General features: G+C 43.5%; 3 protein-coding genes and 1 long non-coding RNA gene across 13 annotated transcripts in view; 3 read left to right on the plus strand and 1 right to left on the minus strand.

The window, feature by feature from the left end:
* The window catches only part of LOC125739107 (inosine-5'-monophosphate dehydrogenase 1b), a 54,220-nt gene extending 53,856 nt beyond the window's left edge, over positions 1-364 (plus strand). The window contains exon 19 of the mRNA XM_049008865.1: positions 252-364. The gene's annotated coding sequence lies outside the window, so the exon portion shown is untranslated. The remainder of the gene's footprint in view (positions 1-251) is intronic.
* Positions 1-18,745, minus strand: part of LOC125739121 (uncharacterized) — a 51,129-nt gene extending 32,384 nt beyond the window's left edge. Inside the window, exon 1 of the long non-coding RNA XR_007397060.1 lies at positions 18,645-18,745. This is a non-coding gene — a long non-coding RNA (uncharacterized LOC125739121). The remainder of the gene's footprint in view (positions 1-18,644) is intronic.
* The window catches only part of LOC125739112 (transmembrane protein 53-like), a 188,464-nt gene that overhangs the window by 37,905 nt on the left and 130,621 nt on the right, over positions 1-19,938 (plus strand). For 4 of the 10 annotated variants that reach the window (XR_007397051.1, XR_007397052.1, XM_049008890.1 and 1 more), the window contains exon 4: positions 6,276-6,495. The exons of 3 other annotated variants lie outside the window; for them this stretch is intronic. Coding sequence is in view for 3 of the 7 variants with exons in the window: in XM_049008890.1 (XP_048864847.1) it covers positions 6,276-6,457 (182 nt within the window). In the remaining 4 variants the exon portion in view is untranslated. Of the gene's footprint in view, positions 1-648; positions 1,208-5,696; positions 5,743-6,275; positions 6,535-19,938 lie in introns of those variants that run through there. 3 more of the 10 variants (XR_007397053.1, XM_049008889.1, XM_049008897.1) reach the window with 3 other exon arrangements.
* LOC125739116 (uncharacterized) lies at positions 5,825-7,043 on the plus strand. The gene is made up of 2 exons (XM_049008921.1): positions 5,825-6,275; positions 6,535-7,043. The coding sequence occupies exons 1-2, from the start codon at positions 5,852-5,854 to the stop codon at positions 6,894-6,896; spliced, it is 786 nt and encodes a 261-aa protein (XP_048864878.1). The 5' UTR covers positions 5,825-5,851; the 3' UTR covers positions 6,897-7,043.

The raw sequence follows: 19,938 nt of genomic DNA on the forward strand, positions 1-19,938 counted from the left end.
GAGTGTCCCGCGTGGGGCTCTGCTCTCGACCGGGGTCTGTGTCTCTGTTGTCCCGAGCAGAAGTCAGAGTCAGCAATGGTACAATCTTTTCATTTAATTACAGTGTGTCAGATCACATTTAAGAAAGAAATTAAGGGCTCCGGCTGCAGTCTGGTCCCGCTGCGTGTGTTAGTGTGGGACTCGGCAGCTACAGCCCTCCTAAGACCCACCGTCTTGCTGCCTCATGCGCTTTTTCTGCGTCCGCTGCATAGGTCTGTATGTCCCCCAGCATCGTGGATCGGCTTTTATGCTTTTTACACTATATCCTATCTCCACTTATATCCTGTCTTTCTTTAGACTGAATCTTATATATTGTACAAAAAATAAAGTTCCCCTTTTAAAACTTCTTCAGCTGCAGTCACGTTTAGCTGGTGTCTCCTTTTTAACCAAACCGTGACATGTTTATAATTCTTATTAAATCTGGCCAGCATATCAATCTTTTATTTTACACAAAACATTATGTCATTTTATTTTACTAATAAGCACTGGCATCAGCAGTATTATACTATTTATTGGGTATCAGTCAGATTTTCGAATGCAGAAATATGGAGACGCAAGCAAAACGGTATTCAGTGATGCATAAAATTTAGCTGAGGTACAAATATAATTCCATCCGCACTATTGCTCCACTTTTATTTTATTATTGCTCTTTTTCTGCGCTTCTGTGTAACTTCCATGTGACCGCCGGTGCTTGTGTTCAGCCAATCAGCAAGGTTATCGCTATAAGCCCCTCCCCAAGGAAAAGTATCTAGTCTGTGTATTAATTCTGTTCACCATAACTACAACAACAACAACCGTTCTTCCTCTACGCTTTTGTTATCGATTGCTGTTCTGTGAAAGCCCTTTACATTTTAAATAAAAAATAACATGTACAATGTAATATCATCCCATCAAGTGTGCACACAAGCTGTATGTACTGCCTCGGACCCCAAGAAACAAAGACGATATATGCAGTTTCACTCCATTTAAAATATAATGCTGTTGGCGCTGGACGTTTTTGAGATGGGAGATTCATGTGTGGAAAAAGAAGGGTTATTATCCTGAGGAGCAGGAGCTGTCTGCTAGATGACAGGTTAGTCAGGTGGAACACCATGCCAGGCTTAATGCGTGTTTTCCAGACAAAGGGAGGAACTGGACTCACTAACTCACGGGAGTTCCTGGAGGACAGGTAAGCTTTACAGCAGATTGTAGTGGTTTGTTTTATATTAAAATAATAGTAAAATGACGCCTGACAGCATACTGCCAGCTGTTACACTGATGCAGTCTAGGCAGCCGTAGTTATACGTTACTAATTATTATTAAGTTAATCGGATAGGCGAAAGATTTGTGTCTATTATGCCTCTCCAGAGTGTCCAGCTGATTTCGTTACTGCCCCACGCACAGTTACCGTAACCTCTTTCTCTGGGACCCATCCGGGACGCATTAGCGTTTACACTGCAAAAGATATCCGTCCAGATTGATAAGTGGTGTAAGTAAAGAAATACGTCTGACACATCCGCTGTTTCAATGGAAAAACTGCAAATTGGCTCCTTTTTGGTGGCGAAACAGCACTGAGCTATAGTGATGTGTCGGTCGCGAACGAAACGGCTCTTGGAGTCGGCTCTTCGAAGTGAACGATCGGAGCTGGCTCCTGCCTGTGAGCCGGAGTCAGAGCCGCTTTTTTCTTTCTTTTTTTCCATCCGCAAGGATTGGTCAACTACACGATGCGTGTCTGCTCTGAGCAGGGCGGACGGTGCTACGAGGTGAGTTCGACTTGGGCTATAAGTCTTAAGTCGTGTTGATCTTGTGAGGTTTTCGTACCATGTGACATGGTCACGGATGGTGACGTTTTGCAGCGCTGGCTGAAGTCGGACAAAAAATATCTAACCATCATGCATTGCGTTGGGACTAGAATGCACTGCTTTCCAGCAATGCAAATCGACTGGGTGAAGTGGAACGCACCCATAGACAAATACAGTAATCACACCCACAGAGAGAGAAACGGGAAGGAAGGAGATGTGCGCGACAAAATGGGTGACTGCAGGAAACGGAGTAAAATTTGGATAAATTTCAATTGCATTGATAATACTAAGGCAGAGTGTAGAGCTTGCAAGGTTAAAATCTCATATTGAACAGGTTCTACAAATAACCTGCATTGGCACATGAGAACTGTACATCCAACAGTGCAGTGGGAAGAAAAAAGACAAGCAAGTGAACCTGCTACTAATGAAAGTCACAGTTTGTCTACTGCAACTGTTGAAAGTGCCAGTTTGTCAATGTCTACACCGTCATCCAGTACAGCACCACAACCACCTAGACCTACAACCTAGAGCTCTATGAGACAGTTTGTGCAAACAGAACACAACTGATGAGGAATTGGCCAAAATGATTGCATGTGATTTCCAACCATAGTAATTCATTTCACTAATAATTTTACATTATTTCTGGTAATAAATTCATTTAAGCACCAAAAAAATCTGATGAGCCACTTGGGAGCCGAAAGAGCCAGCTGTTTTAAGTGAGCCGAGCCATAAGAACGGGCTCTCTCAAAAGAGCCGGAATTCCCATCACTACTGAGCTACGGACATTCGGTTGATGCGCGCGGTACTGGGGCTGGGGACGTCAGGCGGTGGACTAAACCACCGTGAGAGAGAGGGTGGAAAATGAATGTTTAAAAACTAAAAATGCTTTAATTACAGATTAATATAATGCTTACAATTACACAGTTAGGTTAAAAAATATATATTTTTGGGGGATAACTCTCATGAAGGGGGTCCTGACCTATGCCAACAAGCTGCGCGTGCGTGAGCCAGTGCACACCCGCCCACGAACATGGGCGCGTCCGAAATGACTGCAGCTTTTGTTTGCTGCGGTCTATGAGGAGGGAGCAGTATGTAGGTCTGTGAGGTGGGGGTCCGAAGCGTCGATGGAACGGCAGGAAGACATATTACATTCTCCAAAATTCTGCAGTATATAACCCATGGCTACATTGTGCCACAAGGCCATGAACGTGACCCCAGTGTATTGCTTCTGCTGTCATGCATGCAAACCAGCAGGCTTCCGTACTGATGCGCTTCTGACCAAATGCGGTATGTAAGTAGTAAGTAATCTGTTTCGGACGCACCTGTCTGTGTTTAAAACTCTTTAAAACTTTTTTGGGCTGGCTGAACCAATAGAAAAATAGAATTTTGCTGCTCGCTGTGAAATTTGAGAGCTGTATTATGCAAGAGCCATGGAGGCAAGTTGTCTCATTGTAATTAATTGACATTTTAATGAGCAATTTAATATCCAGCATTTTATTCATTGTGTCTATCAGATTATATGTTTAAGCTTACTAGTAAGCCATACTTAGGCTATCCCATATGCTCAATGTATAAAATCATCCATCCATCCATCCAATTTCCAGACCGCTTATCCTACTGGGTCGCGGGGGGTCCGGAGCCCATCCCAGAAGCAATGGGCACGAGGCAGGGAACAACCCAGGATGGGGGGCCAGCCCATCGCAGGGCACACTCACACACCATTCACTCTCACATGCATTCCTACGGGCAATTTAGCAAGTCCAATTAGCCTCAGCATGTTTTTGGACTGTGGGGGGAAACCGGAGTACCCGGAGGAAACCCCACGACGACATGGGGAGAACATGCAAACTCCACACACATGTGACCCAGGCGGAGATTCGAACCCGGATCCCAGAGGTGTGAGGCAACAGTGCTAACCACTGCACCACCATGCCACCCCCTGTATAAAATCAATAGAACTATATACATTTATTGGATATTTTAAACTTATTGAAAACACATTGGAGAACACTGAAAACAATAGTGCTTAATATTTCTATACATATATTATTTCATTAAAGAAAATTATTCTTAAACCTATTTCAGCTGAAGGCTTTGTTAATTAAAAAGCGAATTGGTCGATATGGCAATAATACATGTGGATGCTATGCTATTATGACTTGTGTGAATTGGATGAGTTATTCACATATTAAAGCTAAACAATTTCGTCCTGTAAATACAAACCAGTTAACAGTAGGTTCTTTTACAACAAAAACTTGCATAACGTTTTTTTCATATAATTAGTCAAAATGATAAAATATGCAGTTACTTCAGAATGTCTTGTGAAAAGCAATGAATATGTCAGAAAAGGTGGATGTGATTTACTGGGACAGTATCTCTCTGTTACTTCCGGTAACCTGATGCTGTGTGACAATTTGCCCCTGTGGCTCTAAGTCCTGCTCTCGCCTGTCTTGGTGGCTTCAAGGGGCATTATGAGCTCTGGCTGCTTACTAGATACATAGACCATACGAAAGGACATGAACTGAACGTTGACGCCCATAGAAAATAGTATAAGCTGTCTGTGTCTGGGGCCCTTTCTTACTAGATACATAGACCATATGAAAGGACATGAACTGAATGTGGACGCCCATAGAAAATAGTATAAGCTGTCTGTGTCTGGGGCCCTTTCTTACTAGATACATAGACCATATGAAAGGACATGAACTGAACATGGATGCCCATAGAAAATAGTATAAGCTGTCTGTGTCTGGGGTCCTTTCTTACTAGATACATAGACCATATGAAAGGACATGAACTGAACATGGATGCCCATAGAAAATAGTATAAGCTGTCTGTGTCTGGGGTCCTTTCTTACTAGAAACATAGACCATATGAAAGGACATGAACTGAATGTGGACGCCCATAGACAATAGTATAAGCTGTCTGTGTCTGGGGCCCTTTCTTACTAGAAACATAGACCATATGAAAGGACATGAACTGAACATGGATGCCCATAGAAAATAGTATAAGCTGTCTGTGTCTGGGGTCCTTTCTTACTAGATACATAGACCATACGAAAGGACATGAACTGAACATGGATGCCCATAGACAATAGTATAAGCTGTCTGTGTCTGGGGCCCTTTCTTACTAGAAACATAGACCATACGAAAGGACATGAACTGAACATGGACGCCCATAGACAATGGTATAAGCTGTCTGTGTCTGGGGCCCTTTCTTACTAGAAACATAGACCATACGAAAGGACATGAACTGAACATGGACGCCCGTAGACAATAGTATAAGCTGTCTGTGTCTGGGGCCCCTTTCTTACTAGAAACATAGACCATACGAAAGGACATGAACTGAACATGGACGCCCATAGACAATAGTATAAGCTGTCTGTGTCTGGGGCCCTTTCTTACTAGATACATAGACCATACGAAAGGACATGAACTGAACATGGACGCCCATAGACAATAGTATAAGCTGTCTGTGTCTGGGGCCCCTTTCTTACTAGAAACATAGACCATACGAAAGGACATGAACTGAACATGGACGCCCATAGACAATAGTATAAGCTGTCTGTGTCTGGGGCCCTTTCTTACTAGAAACATAGACCATACGAAAGGACATGAACTGAACATGGACGCCCGTAGACAATAGTATAAGCTGTCTGTGTCTGGGGCCCTTTCTTACTAGAAACATAGACCATACGAAAGGACATGAACTGAATGTGGACGCCCATAGACAATGGTATAAGCTATTATACTATATAGGGCCCCTTTCCCCAGCCGTGGAAACAGCTTTAAAGGGACGGTCACAATGATCTCGTTTGGGAAAGTAGGCAAGGCACCGTGGTCACGCATTTATTTTAGCGAGAATGTCATGTCGCGGCAGGTCCTTCTCCTGGCGAAATAGTCTGATGCGGAACTCTGATAGGAAGGTAAAGCCTTGGGGGGAGAAACCGTGTACATTGTGGGATATGTCAGTCAGACATTGTCAGTCTTTGGGTTGTACTGTAATCTCGCTATACTTTCCTCTCCAAGATATTTATGTCATTGTCTGTTATCCTTGACATGGGCCACTACGAAAAAGATAAATTTTGTTATCTTTGTGGCGCCAGACCCTTGCTGCTGCTGCCCTGGCTGGGATCTCAGCCTCAGGGCTTGGCCAAATACTGTGACATATACCTGCGTAACGGCTTTGATGTGCTCATCGTGGAGAGCCGGGTCAGCCAGTTCCTTTGGCCGAAATGGGGCCTTGACTATGGCATGAAGGTCCTGGAGGTGCTGCAGAGCGACAGGTTTGTGTGGCGCCCCCTGCTGGTGCATGCTTTCTCAGTAGGGGGCTACACCTTCAGCCAGCTGCTGGTCCACATCTGCAGAAATCCCGGCCAGTATGACGGCCTGATTCGCAGGCTCCGAGGGCAGGTTTACGACAGCCTGGTGATGGGTTCCCTGGATCGCATGACCGTAGGTCAGTGGAACAGCCTCATACCTGCACATCCACTTTTGCTTTCTGCAGTCTGCTTTGATGATGTGGGTTGGATGACCACCAGTATCAGAAGGGGTGTATGTAATGCCTGTCAAATGTTTAAGCTAAGTGTAGGTGAAACTTGGCACAGACATGCTCATCTACGGTCAGACTATCAGCTTTAACGTCATTCAGTGAAACGCAGCATTTGAAAATGTGACAGGTTTTTGTGTTGTGGCTAATAATGTTGTCCTCTGTGTAGGTCTGGGGAGGAATTTGCTTCCCCAGGGTGAGAGCCTTGTGCTGGCGGCCAGCATGCTGTACTTTCGAGCTTTCAAGAGACACACGGTGGATTACTTTAACACCAACATCGACATCTTCTGGCACCGCCCCATTCAGGCACCTGCTCTCTTCTTCTCCTCTGAGAATGACCCAATGTGTGACCATCTCAAGATGAAGGAGATGATTGAGGACTGGCGAAAGCAAGGCGTGAGGGTGGACTGCAAGGCGTGGAAGGACTCCACCCATGCAGGACACCTGCGAGATCACCCTCAGGAGTACCTCTCCACGCTTCAGGAGTTCATACATTCTCTCAGCATGGTTCCCCTCAAAGCCAAAATGTGAGACCACCTGCTGAAAATACACACTGAACCTGCGTTTTTCCCTTCAGGTAGTAACTGATAAGTACAGGGGAAACGATGCTAAAATGTTCTGTTTTGTCCTAAGGCCCATATTTTGTTTACACTCAATAAAGATACGCGAACAACTGGACTATTTTCAGACTATTTTCTGAAGTGGATGTTTGTTTGTTTGAATGGCATTTTGTTTATTTTGTAAGTATGATACGGTGGGGCCCTGTATTGTATAAGCAGTACATGCTGACCACACAGACACACGCCTGTCTGTAGTTGTGATACCAAAGTGCTTCCTGGTTTTATGTATGGGCTACAGGTGAAGCTTGGAAACATTTATTTCATGAAAAATTTCAATTGTAACAAATTGCAACTACCAACTTGTGATTGATGGTATGATGTCATTGATGTGATGTGTAAATGAGCGATAAAAACCCAACACACAAATGTCACAACCAAACTTTTTTTGTGTGGATGCCCTGTGTCGCCCAAGTAAGATGTTACCCAAACCTGAATCTGCCAGATGTAACTGAATGACCACAGACAACCACTGGTTTCAACAAAAGGACATTTATCGACACACAGTAAACATTCCGTAACTGCTAAAGGTTAAACTGTCATATAGTGATTATAAACATAAAGCAGGTGAGAGAGCAGGTGTGATGGTGGGGTAGGTACCCCTATACTGCCAGCCTTCGACACCCTATACTGCCAGCTTTCCCCCTATACTGCCAGCTTTCGACACCATGCTGCCCCCATGCTGCCAGCCTTTTGTGGATACTGCTTTTGTACCAAATCATAATTACAATCCCCTGTTGGCATCACCTGCTTTAAATCACATATTTTTTTCTACCTCATTACCAGCCCTAAACTGCTCCTGTCCCAACTTTTTTAGGAATGTGTTGCAGGCCTGAAATACAGGAATGGATGTATATTAACAAAGGAAATGAAGTTGACCAGAAAAACATGAACCTGGGTTAATAATAATAATAATGGTCAGACAAACCATTAACTATATGAACATAAAAGTGAACATGAGCTGTCTTGGGTTCATACTGTCTGCAATGAAATAAAAGTTGTTAGGTTGAAGAAACTGTTATTAATCATTTTGTTATCACTCCTGTATGATCAGCAATGAATGTAAATATGTATATATATTATTTTGTTTTCCCCTAGCCTCATACTTTAGATTATATTAATAATAGCATTCCCACCTTAGCAAAACCAGAACTTTCTCTCACCTCCCTATTACTCTTGCGCCTCCCACTGACTATAAATAAAGGAGTCAAGGGGAACCACCCTTTGTAACACATTCTGCTGTAGTTTGCATTGCAGAGAGTGTGGGTACCCTTGCAAGTAAAAACTATAAAGTGTGTTGTCTCAATAAAAGGTGGAGTTGGGGTGGAAACGCCGGGCGCTTTCCCCAACATAGAATTTGGTCCTTCGAGCCGGATCCGAGGAACCCCGAAGACGTCTCCAGTACGCCGAGAGAAGCGACACCGAAAACTGCCGGCAGTCACTCGAAGACGGGTGCAAGAAAGACCTGTGATGTGAATTCGTCATCAGGCCGGTGGTTAGAACTGCGCTCGACGTCTGGTGATGTCTGAAGGACCTCGGTGACGGAACAGAGAGCACACTACATAGGTGAGAAACACGGCGCCTAAGTGAATAGGTGGCCAAGTGAGACATACGGCACCTAAGTGAGTAGGTGGCCAAGGCATGCATGTGGTTAAGCTTAGCCGAAATTAAGCGGGAGCGAAAGTAGGCGTTGTGGGAGAGAGTGTACGGCGTTCTATGTGGATGTGTCCTTACAGGTTTTAGACTAACCTACACGATCCACCCTAAAAGCAACAACATACTGGTGACTGAAGGATAAAGGACGGGTTTCATCCCTGAAAACTAACACCGCTGCTCTAATAGTGAGCAGTAGAAGGCCGTGTTGGTGTCCTCCTGAGGTCTCATGCCAGGGACTTGCTTTTAGGATTTTTTATGTTTTGTATTGTATTCAATAAAAGGTAACAATGGGAAAAAATCTGAGTAAACAAATCAAACTAGAGGGAGATGAGAAGTTTATGGAAGGATATAAACCAGGATCAGGACAAATAAGTAGTCAAAGATGGAGGAAAAAACATGGGTTTGAAGGAAAACTCCATACTCCAGACATATTAAAGTTACAGGGAAACTTAAAACTGGAGATGTTACAGACTACCAATAATAAAAAAGGCCAAGATAGAAAAAAGGAATACGTTTTCTCTGATGCATGGTTAGAACAGAGTAAACTAAGAGATAATAAGAGACAACAGAAAAAGGGAAATAAGGAGAAAAAACTGCAGGTGGCTTTAATCACACTAGACGAAGAAACGGCAGCAAGACCTTCTGCCCCTCCAGCTCCTCCACCGCCCCCACAAATTCCGGTGCCTGCACCGGCGCTAGTTCCAGCCACAGATAGACAAGAAGCAAGGGGGGGGGGGTGGAACCATCTCGCATGTTAACTCGAGGGTCTGATCCCTCTCTATATCCTGTAAAAGATTTGGCCACAGCTAAAGTACAATGGCATCCAAAAAATAACACAGAACAAGAGGAGGTAGAATGGCAGTGTCCCCTCGTAGAAGTGGCAAACCCAAATCGAGGGCCAAATAATGCAGGACCCGAAACTATGTTAGTATATAGACCCTGGACCGCTGAGGATAGAACAGCGGCTTTAAAAGGAATACCCCCGGTTGAAGAAGGGGTACCCGAGTTTTGGACTGCCATCCTAGAATTACAAAGTAGTTTTCATTTGAACAGCAGGGAAATGTACCGATGCCTAAGACAATTGTTTACCCATAAATGGGGACGTGTGGCAGGCGACTTCACTGGACACGGTGCCAATAATCAGCCCTTAGCACATAACTCACAGGAACTCATACAAGCATTACAACACCTGCGAGAGAGGATAGACACAGTCTTCGTGAGACGTGCAGATTATGGGCGAATAGCGCAGTGCAAACAAAAATATGGAGAGGAACCTGAGGATTTTATGGATAGGATGCGAGTGGTGTTCAGGGGAAATTCAGGAATTCCTCACGACGAGGAAGACGGAGGAGTGTATCAGCAACAATTAAAACGAGCTTTTGTCGCAGGCCTAAAGCCTGAATTGCGAAAATATCTCGACAAACATTGGGTACATCAGAATACTGGCTCAGTCCAACAAGCCTTAGAATATGCCCAACACGCACAGAAAGCGCAGAAACAGCAAAAGACAGATACAATATTCAGCGCCTCTGACGTGGTAGCGCTAGTGCAAACGAACCCTCGGGGACGCGGGGGATTCAGAGGTAGAGGAAGAGGAAGATTTAGAGGCCGAGGAAGATTTAGAAATAAACAAACAGGAGGGTTTTCACAGGAAACAGAGTGTTGGACATGCGGGAAACCTGGACATTTAAGCAGGGACTGCAGGTCAGGGAAGCGACCATTTAATCCAAACTCCACCGAAAATGACCAATGACCCTCCTCGGAGACCCCTGTTGCCGACACTATCCGAGGTGAAACAGAGGTCATTTTAAGGGAAGAAACGGAGGTTACCTTACAAGACCTCCTGGATGAGGAAATAGATTTGCAAGCAGTATGTCAGCTATTAGCAGAAAGGCAGTGGGGAACTTTGCCAAGTCGGAAATTAATCATAAATGGCAAAGTATACGAATGCCTGTGTGATACTGGAGCCTGTAGGACTGTCCTAACCTCCAGTCCTCCTGAAGTCACATACTCCTCATCTGTCATAAATATAAAAACAGCAGGAGGCCAAACAGACAGTCATCAGCTAACAAACCCAGTTGCAGTAAAAGATAAGGAAACTGGGATTGAATGTCAAGCACAGGTGTTAATAAGCCCTTCTTGCCCTGTCAATCTGTTAGGCCGTGACCTTATGGTACAGATGGGCATTAGTGTAGTTGCCACAAACTCTGGCATGAAAGCAATCATAAATGAGGAAGCCTATGTTGTGCAAGGAACCGGAGCACCACAATATTACTGGTCACTGGACCTAGGGGGAACTGCACAGACACGAGAATTGTTGCGAAAAACTAGAGAAAAGCAGTCCCCTAAACAAACCCAGTTCATGCCTGACGATGCCTTACACGTCACTATGTGGTACAAAGGCACCCCAGGACCAGATTATGCCTATGACAAAACGTTTCATGCCCTCCAAGACACTTGTATTACCTTACAACATTTGTATGTTAACTCCACTACTGGCTTTTCTGCTGCCTCAGTCATCTTATCTAATAAACAACAGGCTGTGTTCAGAGGGGAAACACCACACGTATCTCTATCAAAACCACCTCAGATGCAGTGGAGGGATGTAGAGATGTTCTTACGAGATTCCATGCACAGTTACAATGACTACCAACCCGTACCTGGCTCCTGTTGGAGCTATGACAAAAAACACAATGTGTGGCGGTTTCCTTTGGGATGGAGAGTTCAAACCACTCTCACCACACACTTGCAGGACCCAACCTGACAAATTTTTTCTGTTCTGGAGGGGGGATCATGTCCAGATCTAGATCGCCTCCCGGAAGGGTTGTGGTCGTCCTCCCCCACTGATGTAGGACTGGTAAAGGGGTTCCCACCATACAAAGTAATTGTGAAATCAAAACACCGCCCGGTAGTTAGACAATACCCGTTAAAACCTGAGGCAGAGAAAGGTATAGCCCCTGTAGTGCAGGATATGTTGGCATCAGGAATATTGCGAGAGGCTCCTGAGGCCACTTGCAATACTCCTATCTTCCCTGTCCAGAAGGGACATACAGGGAAATGGCGCATGGTGCAGGATTTAAGACCAGTTAATAACATAGTGCAACACGCAGCACCAGACGTGCCCAACCCACACTTATTGCTCAACTCATTAACCCCTGATAAAAGTTACTTCTCAGTAGTTGATCTCAGTAATGCATTTTTCTCAGTACCATTACACTCTGATTCTCAACATTTATTTGGTTTCACCTATAAGGGAAAAAAATACACATATACTAGACTCCCTCAAGGGTTTTCAGAAAGTCCACATGTATATACCATGGCCCTTAGATATTCTATGAGTACCTGTAAAATACCATCCCATAGTCAAGTGCTACTGTATGTAGATGATATATTAATTGCTTCAGATACAAAACAGCATTGTAAGGAAGCCACACTGTTGGTGTTACAGCATTTATATGATACAGGACATAAAGCATCAAAACAAAAATTACAATATTGCAGGGAGGAAGTTATATATCTTGGACATAAACTCTCCCAACAAGGTCGATCATTATTAGAAACTAGAAAACAGGCAATACAAGAGGCACCAAAGCCAAAGACTAAACAGCAAATGATGTCCTTCTTAGGACTTTGTAATTATTGCAGAGAATGGCTACCTGATTATGCCGCACTCGTTCAACCTCTGCAAACCTTAATTTATGGGAAAGACATGGCTTTAAAAGATAAAATTCAGTGGACAAAAGAAGGAGAATTGGCATTCACAAACTTAAAAATGATGCTACAAACAAATGTGATACTTGCCTTACCAGATTATCAACAACCATTTACCTTATGTGTTGATGCTAATCAAGGTTATATGAAAGCGGTATTAACACAGCCGTTCGGGACAAAGGAAAGACCACTAGCATTCTATTCTAAACGATTAGATGCAGTAGCAGCTGGTTTTCCACAATGTTTGCAAGCATGTGCAGCTGCTGCAGAAGCAGTAAAATTATCAGCAGAATTAGTGTTGTGTCACCCACTCACCCTGAAGGTGCCACATTCAGTTTCATTAGTTTTACTGCAGACGCCGCTTCCGTTCCTCACACATGCTAGACATCTGACCTTAGTCTCACTCCTGCTTTCACAGTCAAACATTACTATACAGCGATGTGGTCCTCTTAACCCTAGCACCCTTCTTCCGACAACGGAAGATGGAGAGCCACATTCGTGCAAAGCAGTTGTGGAAGAGCAAACAAAACCCAGAGCAGATATTTTACAGACCCCAATATCAGATTCAATGGTTGTTTATGTAGATGGATCAGCATCAAAAAATGATATGGGAAAAAATAAGGTCGGGTATGCTGTAGTTACGTCCACTGAAGTGTTAGAAGCCAATGCACTCCCACCTGCTTGTTCAGCACAAGCGGCTGAACTCTATGCTGTAATTAGGGCATGCGAGCTATTCAAAAATAAGTCACTTACTATATACACTGATAGTCAATATGTGTTTGGAGCTGTTCATCACCATGCAAGAGTGTGGAAAAATAGAGGTTTTAAAACATCGCAGGGAACGTCTCTAACTCACACAAACTTACTACTTAGATTATTAGATGTTGTACAATTACCGACTCGCCTTGCACTGTGCAAATGTAAAGCACACCAAACCGATGCTTCCACAATAGCTAAAGGAAACAACTTTGCAGATAAAACTGCCAAAGAAGCGGCCCTGAAACAGCCCACCTTATCAGTGGCAGACATTCTTTTCATAGATAGTGATGTGCTGTGTGATGCACAGATTCATGCTCCTAAAACAGAAATACAGAGTTGGATCAAGAGAGGAGCAATACAGCAAGGGAAAGTTTACTATATGAATGACAAGCCCATCCTACCAAAAAACTTATACAAAACAGCTGCCTTAGTGAGCCATGGAAATACTCATGTCTCAACAGGAGGGATGGTACATATTATCCAGCAATACTTTTATGCTATAAATTTTTCTGATTATGCAAAGCAATTTTGTAGAACATGCTTAATTTGCTGTAAACATAATGCACAGGGTAACATGAGACCAAAACGTGGCCAGTTCCCTGTAGCTGAGTACCCGTTTCAAGTTGTACATATGGATTTTATTGAATTATCTTGGTCACAAGGGAAGAAGTACTGTCTAGTCATTATAGACACCTTTTCTAAGTGGGTAGAAATATACCCTGTAAAGCACTGTGATGTAATGACTGTTGCAAAATGTTTGGTAGGCCATTATTTCCCTACTTATGGCATACCTCATATTATAAGATCAGACAATGGGACTCATTTTGTAAATCAGACCATGTCCCTTTGTTCACAAGCATTAGGTTTTACGCTTAAGAATCATTGTGCTTATCACCCTCAGAGTGCAGGCTTAGTGGAGAGAACTAACGGCACTATTAAAACAAGGCTCAGAAAAACAATGGAAGAGACAAAAAGGCCGTGGCCAGAATGTTTGTCTCTAGTAAAATTGTGGATGAGAATAACTCCCATTCCTGCAGGATTAACACCTTTTGAGATAGTGTACGGAAGGCCGTTTCATCTAGCAACCGAAATGAGTGATATAGGGAAAGCGGACAGAGAAAATACATTGGCTAATTGGATGCGAAAGTTGCTATCATCACAACAAAAACATAGCCCCAGTAGTCTGCCAGTAAATTCTGTTTCTAACCAACAGGATAACTTGCAGCCAGGGGATTGGATCCTGGTCAAGGTCCTGTTGCGGAAGGAGTGGAGCACACCCCGGTGGAACGGTCCTTATCAAGTCCTCCTCACAACACCAACAGCTGTGAAAATAGCAGAACGACCTTCCTGGATACACAAAAGTCACTGTAAACCCATCAAGCCCTTATCAGAGGCCTCAGCGACAGAGTAGCAGTGGAAGTCCGCTACAAAGGCACAGTAACCAATAGGGTGCTGCTGTCTCAACCCGGTGAAGAAAACAACTGAACTGCACTCTATTAGGATGGCTCTGACGGGGTGGGGATGTGGTAAGGTGACTCTAGGGGTCATTCTTGTTGTTGGACTTGTATGGTTGTCCTTGCTCCCACTAGCTCCATTGCAACACCTACGGCGATGGACCCATGACGACTTCCATCTGCGCCCGTTGCCTGCTGACCATTCACACCCGTTCATGAAGAACTACTGGTATCGATATGTACATGACACTGTAACAGCAAAAAATGTGACGAATTGCTATGTTTGTTCTGTGATGCCTACTCATAGTGAAGGACCCACTGTATATGGAAAACCCATGAATATGTCCTCCTGAATCAAACGTGCTGCACTTACATTCCTGACAACGTGCACTCACCTAATATGACAATTGCCCTCGACCGCCTCCGTGACTTACAAAAAGTGATGACCATGGACAGTCAACCGCAGTCCTCCTGGCTGGACTGGTTTGTTACAGGAACATGGTGGTCCATACTGATGAAAATGTGCCTACCTTTTGTTTTGTTTTTTATTTTGTTTTTCTGTTGTTTTATAACTGTTATACCATGTTTGAAAATGTTTATTAATCAAGCTCTTAATGCTGCTTTTCGGACACACAGTACAATGTTTCTCTCCCTTACTCAGAATATGGAGACAGAGCCTGTTTCCAGCGATAGCGATGAAGAAGACATGTAATTCATTATGACGGCTGAGCCGAAAGCACCCGTGCAGGGCTCGGACCTGAAGTAACGGAATTAGATGTTTTTCTATGATAAACAGGAGGAACGACTCCTGATGGTTTTCTGTACTCCACAGTTAGGATGATGATGATGTGATCTAAATGACAGTTGTACTGGAAATGCTTTTGCAACTTGTACAATACTGATGTTTTTGATCATACTGTCATGATAAACAGGAGGGACTGTTAGGTTGAAGAAACTGTTATTAATCATTTTGTTATCACTCCTGTATGATCAGCAATGAATGTAAATATGTATATATATTATTTTGTTTTCCCCTAGCCTCATACTTTAGATTATATTAATAATAGCATTCCCACCTTAGCAAAACCAGAACTTTCTCTCACCTCCCTATTACTCTTGCGCCTCCCACTGACTATAAATAAAGGAGTCAAGGGGAACCACCCTTTGTAACACATTCTGCTGTAGTTTGCATTGCAGAGAGTGTGGGTACCCTTGCAAGTAAAAACTATAAAGTGTGTTGTCTCAATAAAAGGTGGAGTTGGGGTGGAAACGCCGGGAGCTTTCCCCAACAAAAGTCAAAGCAAATTTCAGAATCACTGTTTTTTTGTGCATTTTCCATTCCATTCTAGCTTTGTCTGCTTTGGGCTTGTAGGATCTGTGAAATATTGTGTGTGAGAGAGGACCACAGAGTTTAAATGAATGGCTTTTACTACCGAAAATTAAGGAAAATCCTACAATTAAGCAATATAACAATGAAAATACAGCCAAATCAATGCAGTGATACTGTTTACACACAGCAAGGCTACTATAGTAAATGAAGGAGACCAAAATCATTAAATTGAGCCGTAAACCTATGAAAGCACTGCAAATGTCTACAATGATACTGTTTCCAGGCAGGAAATCTGTCTCTGCTCTTCCTATCCCGTCCCTATCTCGTCCCTGTCTCATTCCTATCCCGTCCCTGTCTCATTCCTATCCCATCCCTGTCTCATTCCTATCTCGTCCCTATCCCATTCCAGTCCCATCCCTGTCCCATCCCTATCCCATCCCTATCCCTGACCAGCTGGGATTCACTGGGCAAAGGCCTAAATGTGCCAGGATGCCTTTGCAGACTCTGCTCCCTCTGACTTTGTTAAACCAGCAAGTAATTATGCACCAGGAATACAAACCAGCAGTGCACACACAATTTTATGCAAAAAATGATCTCCTGGGCAGAGTGGATGACGAAAAATGATCTTCCAGCTGCTGTTCCTGGTCAGGGTCGTGGGGGAGGCCTTTGCCAGGCAGCACAGGCCACAAAGCAGCAGCTCACTCTGGGCAGGAGACCAGACTATCTTTGGACTGCCCAAAATCCTCCAATCACACAAATCAGAAGCAGGATTCAGAGCTAAGGGTGTGAGCTGTAGATTATTACATACATAAATACAACTGGAACTGCACCCAATATTGTTGTGTTTCTACAATGATAATAAAGATTCTGAAACATCTGAAACTGAATCTTTTTCCAGAAAAGGGCACCAGGCACAAACTGACAAACTGACTCAGTTCCCTGAGAGTGTCTCTCTACCAAAGGGCCACTCCAGAGTGCCTTATAGTCACTGCAGCTTCAGTGTGCTTTATGATGGTCACTGCAGCTTCAGTGTGTTTTATGATGGTCACTGCAGCTTCAGTGTGCTTTATGATGGTCACTGCAGCTTCAGTGTGCATTATGAATGTCACTGCAGCTTCAGTGTGCTTTATGATGGTCACTGCAGCTTCAGTGTGCTTTATGATGGTCACTGCAGCTTCAGTGTGCTTTATGATGGTCACTGCAGCTTCAGTGTGCTTTATGATGGTCACTGCAGCTCCAGTGTGCTTTATGATGGTCACTGCAGCTCCAGTGTGCTTTATGATGGTCACTGCAGCTCCAGTGTGCTTTATGATGGTCACTGCAGCTCCAGTGTGCTCTATGATGGTCACTGCAGCTCCAGTGTGCTCTATGATGGTAACTGCAGCTCCAGTGTGCTCTATGATGGTCACTGCAGCTCCAGTGTGCTCTATGATGGTCACTGCAGCTCCAGTGTGCTCTATGATGGTCACTGCAGCTCTAGTGTGCTCTATGATGGTCACTGCAGCTCCAGTGTGCTCTATGATGGTCACTGCAGCTCCAGTGTGCTCTATGATGGTCACTGCAGCTCCAGTGTGCTCAATGGTCACTGCAGCTCCAGTGTGCTCAATGGTCACTGCAGCTCCAGTGTGCTCTATGGAATCAGCTCTGGAAGAGACTGCTGTCCCTGTCGAGGCATCCTTGTGGAGGGGGGGAGGATCCAGCAGGAGGAAGTGGAGGAGTGGAATCGCAGGTGAGGAAGACTCCTAAAATGGTTGATTACTGATATTAGTAGATGTCATTTTACTTTATCTGTATCACTTGTAAATAAATAATCAACTTACTTTTCATTAATAAATTTAATAAAAGTTTCAGAGATCCTATATTACAAAAGTTATCCAAAGATGAATGCACGAATTTAATATTTTTTTAAATCATTTTTATGTTTATGTGTGTAAACACAACAAAGCCATTCCAATGAGACCTTTCGGTGGATAGACTGAGTCAGACAGGAATTCTGGCGTAGAAATTAAGAGCCATCAGTACTTCATTCGATATATCTCGCTTGGTGTATGTTGGAGATATTGCAGTGATGTTCTGTAGTTTCAGTGTCGCCAACAATAAAGAACATGATGGTCCTGATATTTTACCTGGTTTAACTGCAGATGGCTGGTTTTCAGACTGCAGCGTACAAGATTACATCATCAGGGCTCTCCGCGTTACTGACATCACACCTGCAGCGGTTGAATGTAAATATTTAATTATTAACAGTCTGACAGTCGTCTTTCGCTTTTAATTCTAAAACATAACTTTGCTCTTGGTATTTCTGTATTCTGACCCATACAGATGAAGTAAAATAAGCTGAATTCACACTTACTGCCTGCCTGGAGGTTTGGTGTTAAACTGCACGGAAGCATAGCAGACTTCCTCCCCCTGAGATGGGGCTTCCTGCCTCTGGCTGCCAGTCTGAGAGCCAGACTCTCTAATGTCTGCATACTCGATATCTTCTGCGATCTGTAGATGGAGAGAGACAAAGGGAAATTTGAATATACAAATAAATGAGGCGTTTTTATAATTAATTGGCGTTGAAATTGAAAATAATCAGACACAGCTGGGTACGATCGGGAAAGAACACGTGGGTAATTAGGGGGCGTGGCACACACGAGGAGCGGACGGGCCGGGCGTCACAATCAACTTACCTCACCCTTAAAACATAATCATACCCTTAAAACATAATCATACCCTTAAAACAGCTTCATAAACACATTATACATACTTGTTTTTCACCCCCTCTGTCATTTGGCTCATTCAGTGAATTTCTCTTCCTTCTGAGAGACATGAGATAGACCGAAATAAAATATTTTTTTATTTCAAATTACATTCACCACACCCTATATTTTGGCAAATTGGATAAACTGCAAAAAAAATGAAGTATTTTCACATAAAACCTTAAAAATCAGATCAAATTAATGTGTAATAAAGTATAAATTAAACCAATCATGTGGTTTGTTACAGCTAAAGCCCAGCAGTGTTCCCCCAGACACTAGCGTCAGAGACTGGGATGGGGGGTTACCATGGAGACACAGGGGTCAGGCTGAGGGAGCTCTGCTAACCAGCTAACTGGGGCCCAACTAGGCTAGCTAGTTAGAGGTGATCAGCTGTGAGGATAAAGTGAAAGGGAAAACAGTGGGGACTGGAGAGAGAATTGGGGCTCTTGTGGGACTGGGGGGCCGCTGAGGGCATCACCCTGGGTTTCTGCTCAGCACACTGCCTTTGATTATGTTCATTTAGGGTTAATCTTTGGTGATATATGTGTGTTTGTGTCGATGAGCATGATGACTGCAGAGCAGATGATGGGAAGCCAGTTACCCGAGTCTCTGAATAAAGTATAAGATCAATCAATAAGCAAATATCACAAATACTCAGCGTTTTAAAAAACATACATTATTTTACAGCGAATGAATAGTAAAACACTCACCTCATTATGCAGATTGTTACAGCTAAAACAGGCAGTAGTATCCCCAAACACACCAGTATCACTGTCATCGGGTTACTTTCAGCTGAAAAGGCACAAACACATTGCAGTGAGGGGATGCAGGGTAAATATGGGCTATATCAATAAAACATGCATGTTAATCAAGCCAACTTATTTTAATCATGGACATTTTATTCCTCTGCCTTAATCTAAGTAACTATTACTCCTAATTCTGTTTCTGTGGGCATTTTTACGCATTTTTCAGCATTTTTGGAAAACGTTTTGGAACCAAGATTTTGAGAATCAGACTGTGCTGTTGATTACCAGGATCAGACTACATACTCACATTGAATATTAAGTATCAGGGCACTGGACACAGTCCCTGTGTATCCTTTCAATGCACAGGAGTAGTTTCCAGAGTGATTATAGGAGACAGGGTTGAAGTGAATTGTGGACAGTGTGTCTGTGATTGGCTTGTTGTCCTTAAACCAGGTGAATTCTGATTGGCTGAGAGAGCAGTTCTCTGAGACACATGTCAGATTCACAGAGTCTCCTTCTATCAATAATCCTTTTCCTGTAGATGATGTCATCATCA

This window comes from Brienomyrus brachyistius, chromosome 3 (genome assembly GCF_023856365.1).
Source record: "Brienomyrus brachyistius isolate T26 chromosome 3, BBRACH_0.4, whole genome shotgun sequence".
Lineage (NCBI taxonomy): Eukaryota > Metazoa > Chordata > Actinopteri > Osteoglossiformes > Mormyridae > Brienomyrus > Brienomyrus brachyistius.

Coding starts and splice junctions, on each gene's coding strand:
- LOC125739116 (XM_049008921.1), top strand. CDS start 5,852: ATGTCATTGTCTGTTATCCTTGACATGGGCCACTACGAAAAAGATAAA. Junction 6,276..6,534: donor CCTGGATCGCATGACCGTAG/GTCAGTGGAACA, acceptor TCCTCTGTGTAG/GTCTGGGGAGGAATTTGCTT.